The sequence below is a fragment of the Salvelinus namaycush genome, chromosome 31 (assembly GCF_016432855.1).
Source record: "Salvelinus namaycush isolate Seneca chromosome 31, SaNama_1.0, whole genome shotgun sequence".
Lineage (NCBI taxonomy): Eukaryota > Metazoa > Chordata > Actinopteri > Salmoniformes > Salmonidae > Salvelinus > Salvelinus namaycush.
Window position 1 is genome coordinate 4,041,975 of NC_052337.1, and position 24,929 is coordinate 4,066,903.

The 24,929-nt window shown below is 40.3% G+C and overlaps 1 protein-coding gene and 1 non-coding gene across 2 annotated transcripts in view; one reads left to right on the top strand and one right to left on the bottom strand.

Moving 5' to 3' along the window:
* Positions 1 to 757: 757 nt before the first annotated feature.
* LOC120026011 (chondroitin sulfate synthase 3-like) overlaps positions 758 to 24,929 on the bottom strand; it is a 188,576-nt gene continuing 164,404 nt past the window's right edge. Inside the window, exon 3 of the mRNA XM_038970789.1 lies at positions 758 to 3,237. Within this exon, the coding sequence (XP_038826717.1) occupies positions 1,666 to 3,237 (1,572 nt within the window). The 3' untranslated portion in view covers positions 758 to 1,665. The remainder of the gene's footprint in view (positions 3,238 to 24,929) is intronic.
* Positions 21,522 to 21,597, top strand: trnav-uac. Its single transcript has one exon. It is a non-coding gene; the product is annotated as a tRNA-Val (tRNA).

The window sequence follows — 24,929 nt, forward strand, 5'->3', positions numbered from 1 at the left end:
TGAACCATTACTTACAACGGTTCCTTCTCCATATAATTGTATAACTGGAGATGATATGAAATCCGAGTTGAAAATTGATACAGGAAAGGAACTGTTAGATTGTTGTTGATTTATGGTGTCCATGGAATAGACAAGTAAATGATCAATAACGTCGATGGATGAGGACTGCACATGATTAATAAATTAGGGAAACTATTTGAGCTGTTTGAAGGCAGTGTTTGAAGTCTGTTTGCTTTCAAACAAGTTCTTATTGGAATTAATGAATAAAATAGTGGTACAGGATATTTTATTTAAAAAACAAACATCTTTCACTATTTTGTTCATTAGTCCACTGATGATATATGGTCCCAAAAAGTTTTCAATATAGAGCATTTTCAATTCAAATACAAAAGTGTGATGATAATACAAATGGCATCATAATGATTGAAATCGCATCTTCATCACGCTTAAGATTTTTACTGAAAGTGCTCTATCATTCAAATGGTTCTGCTGACATGCACAACCCACTGGGACTGTAGTGGACTAATGAACACAATACTAAAATAGACTTTTTTGGGTAAAATATACACAGCTGAATTTGTGATGAGTACTGCAATTTGATATATATATTTCCCTATACTGTATCTGTAATTTGCATGTTATTCATATAATAATTTGTATGCATATTTTATGTATATACACACATATTAAATCCATTTTTTGGTTTAAATGCAGTGTTATCAGTTAGAATAAGCACAGATATGAAAAGTATGCATTTCAACATTTGTTTTATTATAAATAACCCATTTTAATATACCTTAGTTGTTCTTGCCAGCAAACTGAACGACTTCTAAGCCACAAAGCTAAAGTAATGGCGACAAGATGCCTTTTTGTTCATTGAAGCATGGTCACATATCAGACAGAATGACACAATGTGGGCCTTTGCAATGAGATTAAGAACACAGCGAATGTTGGACGGTATCCAGTACCTGAAATCCATGTAAATATTTTGACTAGAAAATAAAGATACAATCATCAAAATTATTCACACGCTTCTTTAAAAAATACTGCGGATGAAGTACTTTCGGTTCTTTGTATGAATTAGAAAACTCTAGTTTACAGTCTGTTTCCCATCTGGGAGCTTTAAAGCACATTTGTGGTACTTTCAGTACATTTATTATTAGCATTATTGTCATTGTTTCAGTATTATTATCAACAGTATTACTGCTTTTTGTTCTCTGGTGATGTTGTCAGTGTCCTGTCCCACAGTAGGCGAGGGGCGCTCTGTGCAACTAATCCAACGGAAGGCTGCTAAGAACACATTCATTGGAGATGGCCAGGTGGTGAAAAGATGTGGTCCTGAGGCATACATGTGAATCGCATGATAACAATGGAAATAGGAACGAAACAAACCACATCAGAGTTCCCAACAAGCCGTGAGTAAAGGCATTACAATGTCCTTTGGAAGACGCTGAAGAGAATTGACGAAACAAATCACCAGAGGAACACAACAAATTGCACCAAAGATAATTGAGCGTACCCTTGAACTCTCTCTCTCTCTCTCTCTTTCTCTCTGCAGTTTGGTCTTTTTTTCTCTCTCACATAGAAGCACGCACAGTCCATTGCTGTCTGCACTCATGCAGAACTGAGGTAACCTCCATTGAGGAGCCACGGAGAGCAGGAATGTCAGGTGGAAGTTCTGTTGTAGCCTACCCCTAAGTGTTTCTCCAGCCACAGCTCGGCTAACTGCATCGAAGATGCATAAGTACTTGCCTTAGACCCTAGGCACATTTTGTACTGCTTGGGCTCAAGGCTAGTGTCGCACTGAACAGGGTGATAAATGTGGACGATTCCTGGTTCCTGGCTGCGGAACACTTTTAAACCGGAGTTAATCACTTTTGTGAACAGGTCTACATCTTCCAACCCCCAGCCTTGGATCGATGTATCAAAACCGCCAGCTTTTTGCAAGTCACTTTTAAATATGCAGGTGATTCCAAAGCCGTAATCCCTCCAGAAGCCACTTTTCTTGGTGAACACAAAGCTGCTATCGTCAGGGGTGTTGCCGGCGTAGACAATTTTAGGATCGTACTGACTAAAAACAACGGGATAGTAAGCCTGTCTCCTTTGGATGGTGTTGTGCCTGCACCGCTGCAGGGCATCCCCGTTAAAGACTAGGTCCACGTCACAGAAGAACAGCAGTGTGCCATTGTCAAGTTGCGAGGAGCCCAGCTCCAGAGCCAGCCCCCGGGAGAAGTCACCCGTCATGGGGATGACAGACAGGTCTGCTTTGGGATACTTGTTGCTGTACTCCTTGATCAAGTCCAAGTGCTTCTCCTTGTCCTGGTTGCTGTCGTTGTCCACCAATATAATGGCCAGCTTGACGTTCTGTTTGGGGATCAGGCAGACCTTCTCAAAGTTCTCCATGAAGCGGAGAAAGATGTCGTACCTGCCTGTCAGCGGGACCAGGATGTTGACCTTTCTCTGGCTGCGTTCGCGCATCTCCCTGGTCGACTCAGAGAACTGGAAAGGCGAGAATATCTTGAGGGAGTTGGAGAGGAACGAGAACGACTGCGACTCAGTGTTGATGGCCTCCACCAGCTCAACAACATCCAATTCCTCAGACTCACTGAAGAAGGGCCTACTGAAGGACTGCTGCAGGTACGCATGCCTCCTAACAGGTACTGTCACTTTGCGCCCTTTGTGTTTCTTGTACAGAAGTAGTAGGTCCAGAATGTACTCAGCCCCGTGCATGGGGTCCACCCTGCGGTAGCCATACTTGATCTCCTTGAAGTCGATAACACGTCCGCGGGCTTTGGAGTTCTCATTGATCATCTCCATGACCTGAAGCACCGTGTCTTCCAGGGCAGCCCGAAGCAGGCTCCCGAGGCCCTGCCGGGGCATCTGGTTCTCCCCCGTTGAGTACAGATGTCGGCCAGTGAGGAAGTCCCACTCGATGACGTCCCCTCGTTCAGCGGGCTGGTAGCGCGTGTAGGAAGGTGGCGCTCCCAGCTGTTGATCCTCCCACTGCACCTCTGTATTGCTGAGCCGGCTCATGGCCAGGCCCTCGCGGTGCAGGAGGATGGTGCGGTAGCGTAGCCGGGAGATGTCGCGGCTCAGCATGTAGCCGTGTAGCCGGTACTGGTAGGCAGGCCTCTTGTTGGGATGGAGTGTGATGGCGTTGTGGATCTTGCTGCTGTGGAGCTCCTGGATGAAGCCCTTCTTGTTGTGCTCGTAATTCTCGTAGAAGAGCTGCTGCATCTGTGGAAAGAGAAAAATACACCATGGTCAGCACAGTCGATAATGGAATGTCTAGTGTGACGTCTATGGATACAATAGGAGAACACAAACTCATCCTCTGATCTATTTAAAGGCAGATTCCCTGGAACAAAGCAGGTGTTGTTTGGATAATTTAATGGATCTCAATGTGTGTACTACTTTGAATACTCATTTGAAGCATAGCCTAATGTAAGGATTGTAAAAGCTTAATAACTGGTATACTGATAACCAGCACATTGTCTAGGTCATAATAGCCTTTCAAGTAGAGCTTCCCAGCTAGGAGAGCTCAGGAGAGGTTCCCAATAAAACAAGCGAGATTCAAAGATGGAATTGAGCACAAGTGTTCATTACAAGAAGCAGTCAATTATCCATTTGATGCGTTGTGATAAAAGGTTCTAGAAAATGCCCAGTTATTTGTGCGTTTTTATGATAATTGCCGGGAAGATAGGAGAAAGGAGATCATTTTGGTTTAGAGAAACCAATTACTCCGCTAAGATATTTATCCGTTGTCTTAATCATTTTAATTAAACGGAATAACACTGGGATTGTTTGAAAGCATACACAGAGTTAATCGTTAGTAGAAATGTATTGAAGGACCATGACAGATTATAGCCAGATAAAGAGAAGAGAGACGAGCAGTATCATGAACCCATAATCACTTCCAATCTCCTTAGCCCAATTTATACATTGAGCTATTTGACGTGTCAAATGACTCTGCAGCACAAAGGTTAACTACATAATACGCTCCTACTCAACTTCACAAAAGGTTTACTACATAATACGCTCCTACTCAACTTCACAAAAGGTTTACTACATAATAAGTTTCTACTCAACTTCACAAAAGGTGATAGATAGGAGACCTAAAATAATATGATCATTCGTCATTTCCAAAACCTAATCAAGATACTGCTTAATCGAAATCCATATTAAAGAAGAACGGATGTTGACTGGTTCAACACTTGGTTCCCTTTTACCCCAACTTGAGGTAAAATAAACAGATTTGGATGTACATAATGTCCAGAAAATATGACATTGAAATGTCCACACATCCATTCAAAATGTATTACGGTATAGGCTATTACACAACATGTTGAGATGGGATAGTATGTTGACCCTCTTAACACTAACCAGCTTATTTCAACCCATATGCTTTATCTTTTACATTCCAGTCAATAACTGCAGTAAGACATGTAGCCCATGTTATATTGCAATGTTCTTTAATCATAGCTGATGTGTACAAGGACACCGCTTGCTAATTCAGTGTTTGCCGACAGAGGCTCCGCTGTGAGCCATTATTACCCTTTGCCCTCTCCATCGACCAGACTAATTGAGCTGTTAATTAAACTACACTGATAATTACATATCTGCTGCACCCTATCACTGGATCCAATATGCACTGCTTGGAGTGGTGCAGGGATGTTTTCAATTCCCTGTGCTGTGTAGCATCTATTGTTAGCCATATTGGAAGAAGCACTGCACTTCATTTTAATAGATATATATTATGAGGTAGGGTATGTGTCTTCATTAACAGATATATATTATGAGGTAGGGTATGTGTCTTCATTAACATAGATATATATTATGAGGTAGGGTATGTGTCTTCATTAACAGATATATATTATGAGGTAGGGTATGTGTCTTCATTAACATAGATATATATTATGAGGTAGGGTATGTGTCTTCATTAACAGATATATATTATGAGGTAGGGTATGTGTCTTCATTAACAGATATATATTATGAGGTAGGGTATGTGTCTTCATTAACATAGATATATATTATAAGGTAGGGTATGTGTCTTCATTAACAGATATATATTATAAGGTAGGGTATGTGTCTTCATTAACAGATATATATTATGAGGTAGGGTATGTGTCTTCATTAACATAGATATATATTATGAGGTAGGGTATGTGTCTTCATTAACAGATATATATTATGAGGTAGGGTATGTGTCTTCATTAACATAGATATATATTATAAGGTAGGGTATGTGTCTTCATTAACAGATATATATTATGAGGTAGGGTATGTGTCTTCATTAACATAGATATATATTATGAGGTAGGGTATGTGTCTTCATTAACAGATATATATTATGAGGTAGGGTATGTGTCTTCATTAACATAGATATATATTATAAGGTAGGGTATGTGTCTTCATTAACATAGATATATATTATGAGGTAGGGTATGTGTCTTCATTAACAGATATATATTATGAGGTAGGGTATGTGTCTTCATTAACAGATATATATTATGAGGTAGGGTATGTGTCTTCATTAACATAGATATATATTATAAGGTAGGGTATGTGTCTTCATTAACAGATATATATTATGAGGTAGGGTATGTGTCTTCATTAACAGATATATATTATGAGGTAGGGTATGTGTCTTCATTAACATAGATATATATTATGAGGTAGGGTATGTGTCTTCATTAACATATATATATATTATGAGGTAGGGTATGTGTCTTCATTAACATATATATATTATAAGGTAGGGTATGTGTCTTCATTAACAGATATATATTATGAGGTAGGGTATGTGTCTTCATTAACAGATATATATTATAAGGTAGGGTATGTGTCTTCATTAACAGATATATATTATAAGGTAGGGTATGTGTCTTCATTAACAGATATATATTATAAGGTAGGGTATGTGTCTTCATTAACAGATATATATTATGAGGTAGGGTATGTGTCTTCATTAACATAGATATATATTATGAGGTAGGGTATGTGTCTTCATTAACATATATATATATTATGAGGTAGGGTATGTGTCTTCATTAACAGATATATATTATAAGGTAGGGTATGTGTCTTCATTAACAGATATATATTATGAGGTAGGGTATGTGTCTTCATTAACAGATATATATTATGAGGTAGGGTATGTGTCTTCATTAACATAGATATATATTATGAGGTAGGGTATGTGTCTTCATTAACATAGATATATATTATGAGGTAGGGTATGTGTCTTCATTAACAGATATATATTATGAGGTAGGGTATGTGTCTTCATTAAAATAGATATATATTATGAGGTAGGGTATGTGTCTTCATTAACAGATAGATATTATGAGGTAGGGTATGTGTCTTCATTAACAGATATATATTATGAGGTAGGGTATGAGTCTTCATTAACATAGATATATATTATGAGGTAGGGTATGTGTCTTCATTAACATAGATATATATTAGAAGGTAGGGTATGTGTCTTCATTAACAGATATATATTAGAAGTTAGGGTATGTGTCTTCATTAACATAGATATATATTATGAGGTAGGGTATGTGTCTTCATTAACATAGATATATATTATGAGGTAGGGTATGTGTCTTCATTAACAGATATATATTATGAGGTAGGGTATGTGTCTTCATTAACATAGATATATATTATAAGGTAGGGTATGTGTCTTCATTAACAGATATATATTATGAGGTAGGGTATGTGTCTTCATTAACATAGATATATATTATGAGGTAGGGTATGTGTCTTCATTAACATAGATATATATTATAAGGTAGGGTATGTGTCTTCATTAACATAGATATATATTATGAGGTAGGGTATGTGTCTTCATTAACAGATATATATTAGAAGGTAGGGTATGTGTCTTCATTAACAGATATATATTATGAGGTAGGGTATGTGTCTTCATTAACATAGATATATATTATGAGGTAGGGTATGTGTCTTCATTAACATAGATATATATTAGAAGGTAGGGTATGTGTCTTCATTAACAGATATATATTAGAAGTTAGGGTATGTGTCTTCATTAACATAGATATATATTATGAGGTAGGGTATGTGTCTTCATTAACATAGATATATATTATGAGGTAGGGTATGTGTCTTCATTAACAGATATATATTATAAGGTAGGGTATGTGTCTTCATTAACAGATATATATTATAAGGTAGGGTATGTGTCTTCATTAACAGATATATATTATGAGGTAGGGTATGTGTCTTCATTAACATAGATATATATTATAAGGTAGGGTATGTGTCTTCACTAACATAGATATATATTATAAGGTAGGGTATGTGTCTTCATTAATTAACAGATATATATTATGAGGTAGGGTATGTGTCTTCATTAACATAGATATATATTATGAGGTAGGGTATGTGTCTTCATTAACATAGATATATATTAGAAGGTAGGGTATGTGTCTTCATTAACAGATATATATTAGAAGTTAGGGTATGTGTCTTCATTAACATAGATATATATTATGAGGTAGGGTATGTGTCTTCATTAACATAGATATATATTATGAGGTAGGGTATGTGTCTTCATTAACATATATATATATTATGAGGTAGGGTATGTGTCTTCATTAACAGATATATATTATAAGGTAGGGTATGTGTCTTCATTAACAGATATATATTATGAGGTAGGGTATGTGTCTTCATTAACAGATATATATTATGAGGTAGGGTATGTGTCTTCATTAACAGATATATATTATAAGGTAGGGTATGTGTCTTCATTAACACAGATATATATTATGAGGTAGGGTATGTGTCTTCATTAACATAGATATATATTATAAGGTAGGGTATGTGTCTTCATTAACAGATATATATTATGAGGTAGGGTATATGTCTTCATTAACAGATATATATTATAAGGTAGGGTATGTGTCTTCATTAACAGATATATATTATGAGGTAGGGTATGTGTCTTCATTAACAGATAGATATTATGAGGTAGGGTATGTGTCTTCATTAACAGATATATATTATGAGGTAGGGTATGAGTCTTCATTAACATAGATATATATTATGAGGTAGGGTATGTGTCTTCATTAACAGATATATATTATGAGGTAGGGTATGTGTCTTCATTAAAATAGATATATATTATGAGGTAGGGTATGTGTCTTCATTAACAGATATATATTAGAAGGTAGGGTATGTGTCTTCATTAACAGATATATATTATGAGGTAGGGTATGTGTCTTCATTAACATAGATATATATTATGAGGTAGGGTATGTGTCTTCATTAACAGATATATATTATAAGGTAGGGTATGTGTCTTCATTAACAGATATATATTATAAGGTAGGGTATGTGTCTTCATTAACATATATATATATTATGAGGTAGGGTATGTGTCTTCATTAACAGATATATATTATGAGGTAGGGTATGTTTCTTCATTAACATAGATATATATTATGAGGTAGGGTATGTGTCTTCATTAACATAGATATATATTATGAGGTAGGGTATGTGTCTTCATTAACAGATATATATTATGAGGTAGGGTATGTGTCTTCATTAACACAGATATATATTATGAGGTAGGGTATGTGTCTTCATTAACACAGATATATATTATGAGGTAGGGTATGTGTCTTCATTAACATAGATATATATTATGAGGTAGGGTATGTGTCTTCATTAACAGATATATATTATGAGGTAGGGTATGTGTCTTCATTAACACAGATATATATTATGAGGTAGGGTATGTGTCTTCATTAACAGATATATATTATGAGGTAGGGTATGTGTCTTCATTAACAGATATATATTATGAGGTAGGGTATGTGTCTTCATTAACATAGATATATATTATAAGGTAGGGTATGTGTCTTCATTAACATAGATATATATTATGAGGTAGGGTATGTGTCTTCATTAACAGATATATATTATGAGGTAGGGTATGTGTCTTCATTAACATAGATATATATTATGAGGTAGGGTATGTGTCTTCATTAACAGATATATATTATGAGGTAGGGTATGTGTCTTCATTAACATATATATATTATGAGGTAGGGTATGTGTCTTCATTAACATAGACATATATTATGAGGTAGGGTATGTGTCTTCATTAACAGATATATATTATGAGGTAGGGTATGTGTCTTCATTAACAGATATATATTAGAAGGTAGGGTATGTGTCTTCATTAACAGATATATATTAGAAGTTAGGGTATGTGTCTTCATTAACATAGATATATATTATGAGGTAGGGTATGTGTCTTCATTAACATAGATATATATTATGAGGTAGGGTATGTGCCTTCATTAACAGATATATATTATGAGGTAGGGTATGTGTCTTCATTAACAGATATATATTATGAGGTAGGGTATGTGTCTTCATTAACATAGATATATATTATGAGGTAGGGTATGTGTCTTCATTAACATAGATATATATTATAAGGTAGGGTATGTGTCTTCACTAACATAGATATATATTATAAGGTAGGGTATGTGTCTTCATTAATTAACAGATATATATTATGAGGTAGGGTATGTGTCTTCATTAACAGATATATATTATAAGGTAGGGTATGTGTCTTCATTAACAGATATATATTATGAGGTAGGGTATGTGTCTTCATTAACATAGATATATATTATAAGGTAGGGTATGTGTCTTCATTAACAGATATATATTATGAGGTAGGGTATGTGTCTTCATTAACACAGATATATATTATGAGGTAGGGTATGTGTCTTCATTAACATAGATATATATTATGAGGTAGGGTATGTGTCTTCATTAACAGATATATATTATGAGGTAGGGTATGTGTCTTCATTAACAGATATATATTATGAGGTAGGGTATGTGTCTTCATTAACATAGATATATATTATAAGGTAGGGTATGTGTCTTCATTAACATAGATATATATTATGAGGTAGGGTATGTGTCTTCATTAACAGATATATATTATGAGGTAGGGTATGTGTCTTCATTAACAGATATATATTATGAGGTAGGGTATGTGTCTTCATTAACAGATATATATTATGAGGTAGGGTATGTGTCTTCATTAACATAGACATATATTATGAGGTAGGGTATGTGTCTTCATTAACAGATATATATTATAAGGTAGGGTATGTGTCTTCATTAACATAGATATATATTATGAGGTAGGGTATGTGTCTTCATTAACAGATATATATTATGAGGTAGGGTATGTGTCTTCATTAACAGATATATATTATGAGGTAGGGTATGTGTCTTCATTAACAGATATATATTATGAGGTAGGGTATGTGTCTTCATTAACAGATATATATTATGAGGTAGGGTATGTGTCTTCATTAACATAGATATATATTATAAGGTAGGGTATGTGTCTTCATTAACAGATATATATTATGAGGTAGGGTATGTGTCTTCATTAACACAGATATATATTATGAGGTAGGGTATGTGTCTTCATTAACAGATATATATTATGAGGTAGGGTATGTGTCTTCATTAACAGATATATATTATGAGGTAGGGTATGTGTCTTCATTAACAGATATATATTATGAGGTAGGGTATGTGTCTTCATTAACAGATATATATTATGAGGTAGGGTATGTGTCTTCATTAACAGATATATATTATGAGGTAGGGTATGTGTCTTCATTAACATAGTGAGGGGTTTCCGGAGTTTAAAACATTTGGTTTTAGAATATTTGTTTTGAAGTCAAGGGGGGTTGGAGGAAACAAAACAACTTACTGTGCTAAAAAAAGATGACTCTATTATAGTGCTTGACTTCCCAAACGTTTTATTACATTATCACCTTCTGAAATAGTAGCCATCTGCAATTTGACCTGGATATTACTATTTTCCTGGATATTCACTCTGTTAGTCAAAGAGAACTAATAAGCCAGAGAATAAAACACATCGACCAATGTTGGGTCACCTGAAGTGGAGCGCCTCGAGCAGCACTGCTTGATTCTGCTCCCTATCATTACGGCACTGAGCTTCCTTTTTCGTAACTGCACTTAAATGGCAAATTAATGGTTTTAAGCTCCCGAATGAAAGAACTGCACAGAGAAGCAATTTGGCAACATGAAGTGAGGGCCCACAAGAAACATTTAGCAAATGGAAAACGTGTCGGGCATTTAGGCCCTGGCCGCTGGAAACACTCTGGAAGCACTCTACTCCTGATGAATCAGTACCTCTCTACTCCAGACAGAACAAACTAACTCTACTCCAGCTGGATCTGTACCTCTCTACTCCAGACAGAACAAACTAACTCTACTCCAGCTGGATCTGTACCTCTCTACTCCAGATGGAACAGACTAACTCTACTCCAAATGGAACAGACTAACTCTACTCCAGATGGAACAGACTAACTCTACTCCAGATGGAGCAGACTAACTCTACTCCAGATGGATCAGACTAACTCTACTCCAGATGGAGCAGACTAACTCTACTCCAGATGGAACAGACTAACTCTACTCAAGATGGAACAGACTAACTCTACTCCAGATGGAGAAGACTAACTCTATTCCAGATGGAACAGACTAACTCTACTCCAGATGGAACAGACTAACTCTACTCCAGATGGAGCAGACTAACTCTACTCCAGATGGATCAGTACCACTCTACTCCAGATGGATCAGTACCACTCTACTCCAGATGGAGAAGACTAACTCTACTCCAGATGGATCAGTACCTCTCTACTCCAGATGGATCAGTGCCACTCTACTCCAGATGGATCTGTACCACTCTACTCCAGATGGAACAGACTAACTCTACTCCAGATGGAGCAGTACCTCTTTACTTCAGATGGAATAGACTAACTCTACTCCAGATGGAACAGTACCTCTTTACTCCAGATGGATCAGACTAACTATACTCCAGATGGATCAGTACCTCTCTACTCCTGATGGAACAGTACCCTTCTACTCCAGATGGAACAGACTAACTCTACTCCAGATGGAACAGTACCACTCTACTCCAGATGGAACAGTACCACTCTACTACAGATGGACCAGTACCAGTCTACTCCTGATGGAACAGTACCACTCTACTCCAGATGGAGGGGTACCACTCTACTCCAGATGGAGGGGTACCACTCTACTCCAGATGGAGGGGTACCACTCTACTCCAAAGGGAACAGTACCAGTCTACTCCTGATGTAACAGTACCAGTCTACTCCAGATGGAGGAGTACTACTCTACTCCTGATGGAACAGTACCACTCTACTCCTGATGGAACAGTACCACTCTTCTCCTGATGGAGCAGTACCACTCTACTCCTGATGGAACAGACTAACTCTAATCCAGATGGAACAGTACCACTCTACTCCTGATGGAACTTGCCACTGTTTAGCGACACGGAGCATTATGGATTCGTACTGTTGCAGCCCTAACCATGTCATATTTACTGGCCCTAACCATGTCATATTTACTGGCCCTAACCATGTCATATTTACTGGCCCTAACCATGTCACATTACTGCTGCAGCCCTAACCATGTCATATTTACTGGCCCTAACCATGTCACATTACTGCTGCAGCCCTAACCATGTCATATTTACTGGCCCTAACCATGTCATATTTACTGGCCCTAACCATGTCACATTACTGCTGCAGCCCTAACCATGTCATATTTACTGGCCCTAACCATGTCATATTTACTGGCCCTAACCATGTCACATTACTGCTGCAGCCCTAACCATGTCATATTTACTGGCCCTAACCATGTCACATTACTGCTGCAGCCCTAACCATGTCATATTTACTGGCCCTAACCATGTCATATTTACTGGCCCTAACCATGTCATATTTACTGCTGTAGCCCTAACCATGTCATATTACTGCTGCAGTACTAACCATGTCATATTACTGCTGCAGCCCTAACCATGTCATATTACTGCTGCAGTACTAACCATGTCATATTACTGCTGCAGCCCTAACCATGTCATATTACTGCTGCAGTACTAACCATGTCATATTACTGCTGCAGCCCTAACCATGTCATATTTACTGGCCCTAACCATGTCATATTACTGCTGTAGCCCTAACCATGTCATATTACTGCTGCAGTACTAACCATGTCATATTTACTGGCCCTAACCATGTCATATTACTGCTGTAGCCCTAACCATGTCATATTACTGCTGCAGTACTAACCATGTCATATTACTGCTGCAGTACTAACCATGTCATATTACTGCTGTAGCCCTAACCATGTCATATTACTGCTGCAGTACTAACCATGTCATATTACTGCTGTAGCCCTAACCATGTCATATTACTGCTGCAGTACTAACCATGTCATATTACTGCTGCAGTACTAACCATGTCATATTACTGCTGCAGTACTAACCATGTCATATTACTGCTGCAGTACTAACCATGTCATATTACTGCTGTAGCCCTAACCATGTCATATTACTGCTGCAGTACTAACCATGTCATATTACTGCTGCAGCACTAACCATGTCATATTACTGCTGTAGCCCTAACCATGTCATATTTACTGGCCCTAACCATGTCATATTACTGCTGTAGCCCTAACCATGTCATATTACTGCTGCAGTACTAACCATGTCATATTACTGCTGCAGTACTAACCATGTCATATTACTGCTGCAGCCCTAACCATGTCATATTACTGCTGTAGCCCTAACCATGTCATATTACTGCTGCAGCCCTAACCATGTCATATTACTGCTGCAGCCCTAACCATGTCACATTACTGCTGTAGCCCTAACCATGTCATATTACTGCTGCAGCCCTAACCATGTCATATTACTGCTGCAGCCCTAACCATGTCATATTACTGCTGCAGCCCTAACCATGTCATATTACTGCTGCAGCCCTAACCATGTCATATTACTGCTGTAGCCCTAACCATGTCATATTACTGCTGCAGCCCTAACCATGTCATATTACTGCTGCAGCCCTAACCATGTCATATTACTGCTGCAGCCCTAACCATGTCATATTACTGCTGCAGCACTAACCATGTCATATTACTGCTGCAGCCCTAACCATGTCATATTACTGCTGCAGCCCTAACCATGTCACATTACTGCTGCAGCCCTAACCATGTCATATTACTGCTGCAGCCCTAACCATGTCATATTACTGCTGCAGCCCTAACCATGTCATATTACTGCTGTAGCCCTAACCATGTCATATTACTGCTGCAGCCCTAACCATGTCATATTACTGCTGTAGCCCTAACCATGTCATATTACTGCTGCAGTACTAACCATGTCATATTACTGCTGCAGTACTAACCATGTCATATTACTGCTGCAGCCCTAACCATGTCATATTACTGCTGTAGCCCTAACCATGTCATATTACTGCTGCAGCCCTAACCATGTCATATTACTGCTGCAGCCCTAACCATGTCACATTACTGCTGTAGCCCTAACCATGTCATATTACTGCTGCAGCCCTAACCATGTCATATTACTGCTGCAGCCCTAACCATGTCATATTACTGCTGCAGCCCTAACCATGTCATATTACTGCTGCAGCCCTAACCATGTCATATTACTGCTGCAGCCCTAACCATGTCATATTACTGCTGTAGCCCTAACCATGTCATATTACTGCTGCAGCCCTAACCATGTCATATTACTGCTGTAGCCCTAACCATGTCATATTACTGCTGCAGCCCTAACCATGTCATATTTACTGGCCCTAACCATGTCATATTACTGCTGCAGCCCTAACCATGTCATATTACTGCTGCAGCCCTAACTATGTCATATTACTGCTGCAGCCCTAACCATGTCACATTACTGCTGCAGCCCTAACCATGTCATATTACTGCTGCAGTACTAACCATGTCATATTACTGCTGCAGCCCTAACCATGTCATATTACTGCTGCAGTACTAACCATGTCATATTACTGCTGCAGTACTAACCATGTCATATTACTGCTGCAGCCCTAACCATGTCATATTACTGCTGCAGCCCTAACCATGTCATATTACTGCTGCAGCCCTAACCATGTCATATTACTGCTGTAGCCCTAACCATGTCACATTACTGCTGCAGCCCTAACCACGTCACATTACTGCTGCAGCCCTAACCATGTCATATTACTGCTGCAGCCCTAACCATGTCATATTACTGCTGCAGCCCTAACCATGTCATATTACTGCTGCAGCCCTAACCATGTCATATTACTGCTGCAGCCCTAACCATGTCATATTACTGCTGCAGCCCTAACCATGTCATATTACTGCTGCAGCACTAACCATGTCATATTACTGCTGCAGCCCTAACCATGTCATATTACTGCTGCAGCCCTAACCATGTCACATTACTGCTGCAGCCCTAACCATGTCATATTACTGCTGCAGCCCTAACCATGTCATATTACTGCTGCAGCCCTAACCATGTCATATTACTGCTGTAGCCCTAACCATGTCATATTACTGCTGCAGCCCTAACCATGTCATATTACTGCTGTAGCCCTAACCATGTCATATTACTGCTGCAGTACTAACCATGTCATATTACTGCTGCAGTACTAACCATGTCATATTACTGCTGCAGCCCTAACCATGTCATATTACTGCTGTAGCCCTAACCATGTCATATTACTGCTGCAGCCCTAACCATGTCATATTACTGCTGCAGCCCTAACCATGTCACATTACTGCTGTAGCCCTAACCATGTCATATTACTGCTGCAGCCCTAACCATGTCATATTACTGCTGCAGCCCTAACCATGTCATATTACTGCTGCAGCCCTAACCATGTCATATTACTGCTGCAGCCCTAACCATGTCATATTACTGCTGCAGCCCTAACCATGTCATATTACTGCTGTAGCCCTAACCATGTCATATTACTGCTGCAGCCCTAACCATGTCATATTACTGCTGTAGCCCTAACCATGTCATATTACTGCTGCAGCCCTAACCATGTCATATTTACTGGCCCTAACCATGTCATATTACTGCTGCAGCCCTAACCATGTCATATTACTGCTGCAGCCCTAACTATGTCATATTACTGCTGCAGCCCTAACCATGTCACATTACTGCTGCAGCCCTAACCATGTCATATTACTGCTGCAGTACTAACCATGTCATATTACTGCTGCAGCCCTAACCATGTCATATTACTGCTGCAGTACTAACCATGTCATATTACTGCTGCAGTACTAACCATGTCATATTACTGCTGCAGCCCTAACCATGTCATATTACTGCTGCAGCCCTAACCATGTCATATTACTGCTGCAGCCCTAACCATGTCATATTACTGCTGTAGCCCTAACCATGTCACATTACTGCTGCAGCCCTAACCACGTCACATTACTGCTGCAGCCCTAACCATGTCATATTACTGCTGCAGCCCTAACCATGTCATATTACTGCTGCAGCCCTAACCATGTCATATTACTGCTGCAGCCCTAACCATGTCATATTACTGCTGCAGCCCTAACCATGTCATATTACTGCTGCAGCCCTAACCATGTCATATTACTGCTGCAGCACTAACCATGTCATATTACTGCTGCAGCCCTAACCATGTCATATTACTGCTGCAGCCCTAACCATGTCACATTACTGCTGCAGCCCTAACCATGTCATATTACTGCTGCAGCCCTAACCATGTCATATTACTGCTGCAGCCCTAACCATGTCATATTACTGCTGTAGCCCTAACCATGTCATATTACTGCTGCAGCCCTAACCATGTCATATTACTGCTGTAGCCCTAACCATGTCATATTACTGCTGCAGTACTAACCATGTCATATTACTGCTGCAGTACTAACCATGTCATATTACTGCTGCAGCCCTAACCATGTCATATTACTGCTGTAGCCCTAACCATGTCATATTACTGCTGCAGCCCTAACCATGTCATATTACTGCTGCAGCCCTAACCATGTCACATTACTGCTGTAGCCCTAACCATGTCATATTACTGCTGCAGCCCTAACCATGTCATATTACTGCTGCAGCCCTAACCATGTCATATTACTGCTGCAGCCCTAACCATGTCATATTACTGCTGCAGCCCTAACCATGTCATATTACTGCTGCAGCCCTAACCATGTCATATTACTGCTGTAGCCCTAACCATGTCATATTACTGCTGCAGCCCTAACCATGTCATATTACTGCTGCAGCCCTAACCATGTCATATTACTGCTGCAGCCCTAACCATGTCATATTACTGCTGCAGCACTAACCATGTCATATTACTGCTGCAGCCCTAACCATGTCATATTACTGCTGCAGCCCTAACCATGTCATATTACTGCTGTAGCCCTAACCATGTCATATTACTGCTGCAGTACTAACCATGTCATATTACTGCTGTAGCCCTAACCATGTCATATTACTGCTGCAGCCCTAACCATGTCATATTACTGCTGTAGCCCTAACCATGTCATATTACTGCTGCAGCCCTAACCATGTCATATTACTGCTGCAGCCCTAACCATGTCATATTACTGCTGCAGCCCTAACCATGTCATATTACTGCTGCAGCCCTAACCATGTCACATTACTGCTGTAGCCCTAACCATGTCATATTACTGCTGCAGCCCTAACCATGTCATATTACTGCTGCAGTACTAACCATGTCATATTACTGCTGCAGCCCTAACCATGTCATATTACTGCTGCAGCCCTAACCATGTCATATTACTGCTGCAGCCCTAACCATGTCATATTACTGCTGCAGCCCTAACCATGTCATATTACTGCTGCAGCCCTAACCATGTCATATTACTGCTGCAGCGCTAACCATGTCATATTACTGCTGCAGCCCTAACCATGTCATATTACTGCTGCAGCCCTAACCATGTCATATTACTGCTGCAGCCCTAACCATGTCATATTACTGCTGCAGCCCTAACCATGTCATATTACTGCTGCAGCCCTAACCATGTCATATTACTGCTGTAGCCCTAACCATGTCATATTACTGCTGCAGCCCTAACCATGTCATATTACTGCTGCAGCCCTAACCATGTCATATTACTGCTGCAGCCCTAACCATGTCATATTACTGCTGCAGCCCTAACCATGTCATATTACTGCTGCAGCCCTAACCATGTCATATTACTGCTGCAGCCCTAACCATGTCATATTACTGCTGCAGCCCTAACCATGTCATATTACTGCTGTAGCCCTAACCATGTCATATTACTGCTGCAGCCCTAACCATGTCATATTACTGCTGTAGCCCTAACCATGTCATATTACTGCTGAAGCCCTAACCATGTCATATTTACTGGCCCTAACCATGTCATATTACTGCTGCAGCCCTAACCATGTCATATTACTGCTGTAGCCCTAACCATGTCATATTACTGCTGCAGCCCTAACCATGTCATATTACTGCTGTAGCCCTAACCATGTCATATTACTGCTGCAGCACTAACCATGTCATATTACTGCTGCAGCCCTAACCATGTCATATTACTGCTGCAGCCCTAACCATGTCACATTACTGCTGCAGCCCTAACCATGTCATATTACTGCTGCAGCCCTAACCATGTCATATTACTGCTGCAGCCCTAACCATGTCACATTACTGCTGCAGTACTAACCATGTCATATTACTGCTGCAGCCCTAACCATGTCACATTACTGCTGTAGCCCTAACCATGTCATATTACTGCTGCAGCCCTAACCATGTCATATTACTGCTGCAGCCCTAACCATGTCATATTACTGCTGCAGCCCTAACCATGTCACATTACTGCTGCAGCACTAACCATGTCATATTACTGCTGCAGCCCTAACCATGTCACATTACTGCTGTAGCCCTAACCATGTCATATTACTGCTGCAGCCCTAACCATGTCATATTACTGCTGCAGCCCTAACCATGTCATATTACTGCTGCAGCCCTAACCATGTAATATGCATACACTACCAGCGACAGACTTAGACCAGAAACCAGTCCCTTCTTTCCCGTGAGGCCCCAATTTCTCTTTTCAAGACCCCCAATTATTAGACAAATAATGATCTTTCCGTTTCTGGTTCTAACTTTCAAGTGTACACCCCAGCCAAATGCCCAAATGGGTGTACCCAGCTGATCCTACAGAAAGCTACAGTGATATTCCAATTAGGTGGATTTTAGGCGACTGGGTAATACTGCTGACTTTCAAGGACTTCCCCAGGTCCTTTCATCTAGCGGTTCCCTGTTGGGTTTCAGCCGCCCACACATAGGCTATGTCCCAAATGGCACCCTATTCCCTATTTAGTGCACTACTATCGACCACAGCCCATAGAGCTCTGGTCAAAAGTAGTGCACTATGTAGGGAATAGGGTGTCATTTGGGATGCAATAGTATTCTGATGAGGTCCACTTCAATGTTGTATGTATGTTCTTAATTATGCTGTGACCACTTGGCAGGAAAACATGGACGTAATACAATGTTTCGTCAGCGACACTCTAACCTATTTGTTCATTACTCCTCTGTTAATACAATCCCCAATGTTATTTTTGCATGCCAGTAGTAAAGTTCATAAGATGGAATTCCTTTAAGTATTCCTAACGGCATGAAAAAAGTATCATTTTCTCTTCTGGTTCTATGACACAGGCAGGAATTGGATTCTGGGAACTCTAGGGATGAGATCCCTTATTGGCTGCCTGTCCACCAGCGTTTCCCTTCGTCCTCCTCACACCAATGTTCCAGACGTTACAGGGCACATTCCTGGAGCCAGATTCCTCTACTGAGTCAAGCCTCGCTGTACTATCCCCTGCCAAGGGAACAGCAGAATATCCTTAGCCAAACTTAATTCAATATCGACACAGCGCATCGACTACATCCCAGAATGGCTGGCTTTATCTGATCTCTATCAGCTAAATTAAAGGTAGTATTGTGCGAGGTGAAGGGGTTAAACAAAGGTTCAAGTTGTGAGTTAATGAGAGAATATTCAGATCTTAATTGAAAAGACATTTGCCTTCTGTCTTGCCTACTCCGGACTAAAAATAAATACTAAGTACTAATCGTACTACATACTATTCAGAACATACTTTCTGTAGTTAGCAACAAATATCAACACACTAGGCTCCTCCATACTGAGTGCATAATCTAATGCGTAATTACGTTGATTCCCGCCATTCGTTCATTTTGGAACAGTGCATCCATTCATCAGATTATCAACTGTTGTAAAACATGTGAATCTGGAAAAACGATTTATCTTCCTCAATAGTGTCCAGCAAATTCTACTAGATGAAAAGCTGATATGAGTATGAAATCCTGGCATTTAAAGCATACATTTTTTTTTTTAAATTTGACATACTATAAAACGTTTGGTTTTCGCATACCCAAAATGATTCGTATTTAGAACGCAAGTACGGCTATTCGGACATGGCATTATGTATTTAATTTAATAAGGGGAACAGGCTTTTAACAAATTATGAAATTAAAACAAACTTATTTCAAGATTACCTTGTCAAAAGTTTTTTTTTAAATCAATTGAATCTTTAAACTCTAAATCTAAACTTGAGACTCATAAGTGAACTGTACATGATGCATAACATAAATCCCATACTGATATGGTCAGACTGCTCATAAGTGCATTAGAAGCATTAGCTCAGGTAATCGTTTGGTGCTGGTTGAACCTGAACTGTAACTGATGGCATGTAATGGGCCAAGACATTCTGAGGAGCATGAAGTAGCAGTACCCCACTTCCATTTAAATCCAATACAAAGTTTTCACTGTGATTCCAGCTCCTTTTTTGCCTCTCAGCACTCAGGAAGCATGACAACCAATATGTCTGGCAACCTGCCCCGTAGGAGTCACCTGATGCTGCCAGCTGGCGTCTTCCATTTAGACACATGCCTGATGCATCATGGGAAATGGGGACATGCTGATCCATTGACCCCCCAAAAATATGACCATGCTCCCTGAGACACTTAGAAGCTTTTCATATTTACATACTGATTCTCTATAATAACCGCGTCCCAAATGGCACCCTATTCCCTAGATAGTGCGCCCTATACCTTTTTATAGTACACTACTTCTGACCACTGACCTGGTCAAAAGTAGTGCACTATATAGAAAATAGGGATGCACTATCTGGTGAATAGAGTGCCATTTGGGATACGCACGTTGAGAAGACAATCTCTTACCTCCTACTGTATGAAGTGATTTGGCACGAACATAAAAACCCTGAACGCGGTCCAACTCAGTTCCTCGCTTTAATTGAACAGCCCACTTAACTGATCAATAGCTGTCATGTGGTCCTTGTGTTTAGAAAATGCTGATTGTGTCTCAAAGCGGCAGCACTCTGGAGTATTTACACAGGAGAGGACAAAGCAGGGCGGACCACGTTAAACACATTAAATAGTGAGCAATGCAGCTACTCTTTCTAATGACAATCGAGAGGCTGTTGTTTCTCACTATCTCTCTCCCATGCTAGCCAACACACCTGGGAAAAAAACACAATTCATTAAAATAATGTATGTGGCCTTCATTTCTCTCAGACTAGCATGTTTGAAACGGTCCGTGGTCCCAAGTGGCTCAGTTGATAGAGCATGGCGCTTACAACGCCAGGGTTGTGGGTTCGATTCCCACAGAGGACCTGTATGAAAAAAAAAAATGAAAAAAAAACTTAGGAAAGTATATGCACTCACTACTGTAAGTTGCCCTGGATAAGAGTGTCTGCTAAATGTAAAAGACCTCAATACTGTGTTGAGGCATATGTTTGTTTACATTTACCACATCTATTCTGAACACTGGGGATGGATACTCTAGAGAGGGGCTTCAACTAGCTTTGATAGCGAAAAGTATCGGTGCTCATTGATTTGTCTTGGAACAAATGAAAATGTCTGTCTCGTCCTGTTCCCAGTCTCTTTACAGAGATCTGCATTACCTACTGCTGTGCGTCAACACGCTGCATAATATTTACAGCTTCTCCGACAGTGAGGGGACAGAAAAGCAGCTGTGGCATGTCATGTACAGCACCTGCTGGTACCCCGCTCTTAAGACGCTCAACGTGCGTCAAGACTAGTACGGTGCTGCCCTCTAGCTATCCTTGACCTTTTACCAGCGTCCCCATAGGAACAGCGTCCCCATAGGAACAGCTACGTTGCGTCCCAGTGTTTCTATGTAAGAAAGTCTTTCAACATTGAGATTGACAAGAAGACGACACTTCTACTATACTACTATACAATCTACGCCATCCTCCTTCACCAAGTCTCACTAGCTAGATAACAAAAGTTCTTTGTTGCTTGACAGTGACGTTGCTTTGTGGATATTGGAATTGTCAGATGAAGGAGGGCAACAGGACGTAGAAAGGCAGTTGGGAACGAGCCGGGAGTCATTTGTTGTTCCACGCTTTGTTTCCTGCTCCCCGTCTCTGCAGCATATGGCAGGGCTTTGGAGTGACAAAGCGCAGCAGGCTCAATCGCGCTACATCAATTACGCTTTTTTCCCCATTTGTTCTAGCGTCATGTTTTTTTTGGTTTTTGTCAAGTTAGCTACAGATTGTGGCGAATTACCAAGTAACATAGGAGGATTGGTAGAATAATTTGTATCTCATTTGTGGTCCCTTGACAATTAGTATCGCCCACACAAATGGAAAGATGATGAGAGAAGTGAATTGTATTTTGCTGGTTCCCGAGACAGTTCAAAGTGATAACTAACGGAAAAGTGAGGCTTTACACATACAGGAAGGAGGATTAATTACTTCTGTCTGAAGGCCTGGGGTCATGTTGCTTGGTCGTTAAATTGGCAGAGTTCCAATCAGAAAAGGTAATCTACAAGTCATCTTGAAACCTACAGGCTCACAAATGACCGTTTTCACCTGTACTACTGCCTAAACAGTACTACTGCCTCACCTGTACTACTGCCTCACCTGTACTACTGCCTCACCTGAACTACTGCCTCACCTGTACTACTGCCTCACCTGAACTACTGCCTCACCTGTACTACTGCCTCACCTGAACTACTGCCTCACCTGAACTACTGCCTCACCTGTACTAATGCCTCACCTGTACTACTGCCTAAACAGTACTACTGCCTCAGCTGTACTACTGCCTAAACAGTACTACTGCCTCACCTGTACTACTGCCTCACCTGTACTACTGCCTCACCTGTACTACTGCCTCACCTGAACAACTGCCTCACCTGTACTACTGCCTCACCTGTACTACTGCCTCACCCGTACTACTGCCTCACCTGAACTACTGCCTCACTTGTACTAATGCCTAAACAGTACTACTGCCTCACCTGTACTACTGCCTCACCTGTACTACTGCCTAAACAGTACTACTGCCTCACCTGTACTACTGCCTCACCTGTACTACTGCCTCACCTGTACTACTGCCTCACCTGTACTACTGCCTCACCTGTACCACTGCCTAAACAGTACTACTGCCTCACCTGTACTACTGCCTCACCTGTACTACTGCCTAAACAGTACTACTGCCTCACCTGTACCACTGCCTCACCTGTACTACTGCCTCACCTGTACTACTGCCTCACCTGTACCACTGCCTCACCTGTACTACTGCCTCACCTGTACTACTGCCTCACCTGTACTACTGCCTCACCTGTACTACTGCCTCACCTGTACCACTGCCTCACCTGTACTACTGCCTCACCTGTACTACTGCCTCACCTGTACCACTACCACTGCCTCACCTGTACTACTGCCTCACCTGTACCACTGCCTCACCTGTACTACTGCCTCACCTGTACTACTGCCTCACCTGTACCACTGCCTCACCTGTACTACTGCCTCACCTGTACCACTGCCTCACCTGTACTACTGCCTCACCTGTACCACTGCCTCACCTGTACTACTGCCTCACCTGTACTACTGCCTCACCTGTACTACTGCCGTGTAATGACCAGGCTAACCTAACAATAAATGTCCAAAACAAAACATCAGCATCTGCACAACTTTGGGAAAATACCTTTTGTAAACTCTGAATTCATACGATTTGCATTGCAGGAGTTATATGGAACGACGTGGACAAAAACAATGTCACAAGTTCCGTTACGTGCAACATTTCCCCCCGAGGCATGTTATTGCGGAAGGCGTATGTGCAACACAATAATCAATAGGGTGTAGAGTAGAGCAAAGCTGGGGACTGCAGAGAAATTCATCCACACAGCAGAGTAGCCTAAACATGATTGATTTCCCAATTGCTCATTTATAATATGAGGCGTCTCAAAAACATTTATTTTAAAATATGGGGGTGGGATGCTGTCAGAGAAATTAGAGTTTTGAGATGGTAATATTTCATACTTGATGGTCACCCCTAAACTCGATTTCATGACGGTACACCTATGCATATCAAAATACATTTTGTCCATGTCCTACATAGAAAATAGTATCCTATTGCAGAGTGATACACCACCGATTGTCACATTTTATCTCCCCACACATGTAAACACCTCACTGCAGCATGTACATATTATACCTTGGAAATTCTTCACTAAACTCAACTACTACTGTACTATGGATTGCATGTACTGTGTGTATAATGGACTATGGATTGCATGTACTGTGTATATAACGTACTATGGATTGCATGTACTGTGTGTATAATGTACTATGGATTGCATGTACTGTGTATGTAATGTACTATGGATTGCATGTACTGTGTGTATAATGTACTATGGATTGCATGTACTGTGTGTATAATGTACTATGGATTGCATGTACTGTGTGTATAATGTACATTGGATTGCATGTACTGTGTATGTAATGTACTATGAGAGAGCTCTTGACAAAAAATTCCAATGTACTGTATATCCACAGTAAATCTAGTCCTATATCGACATTACCTGAAAGGCTGCTCAGCAAGGAAGAAGCCACTGCTCCAAAACCGCCATAAAAAGCCAGACTACGGTTTGCAACTGCACATGGGGACAAAGATTGTACTTTTTGGAGAAATGTCCTCTGG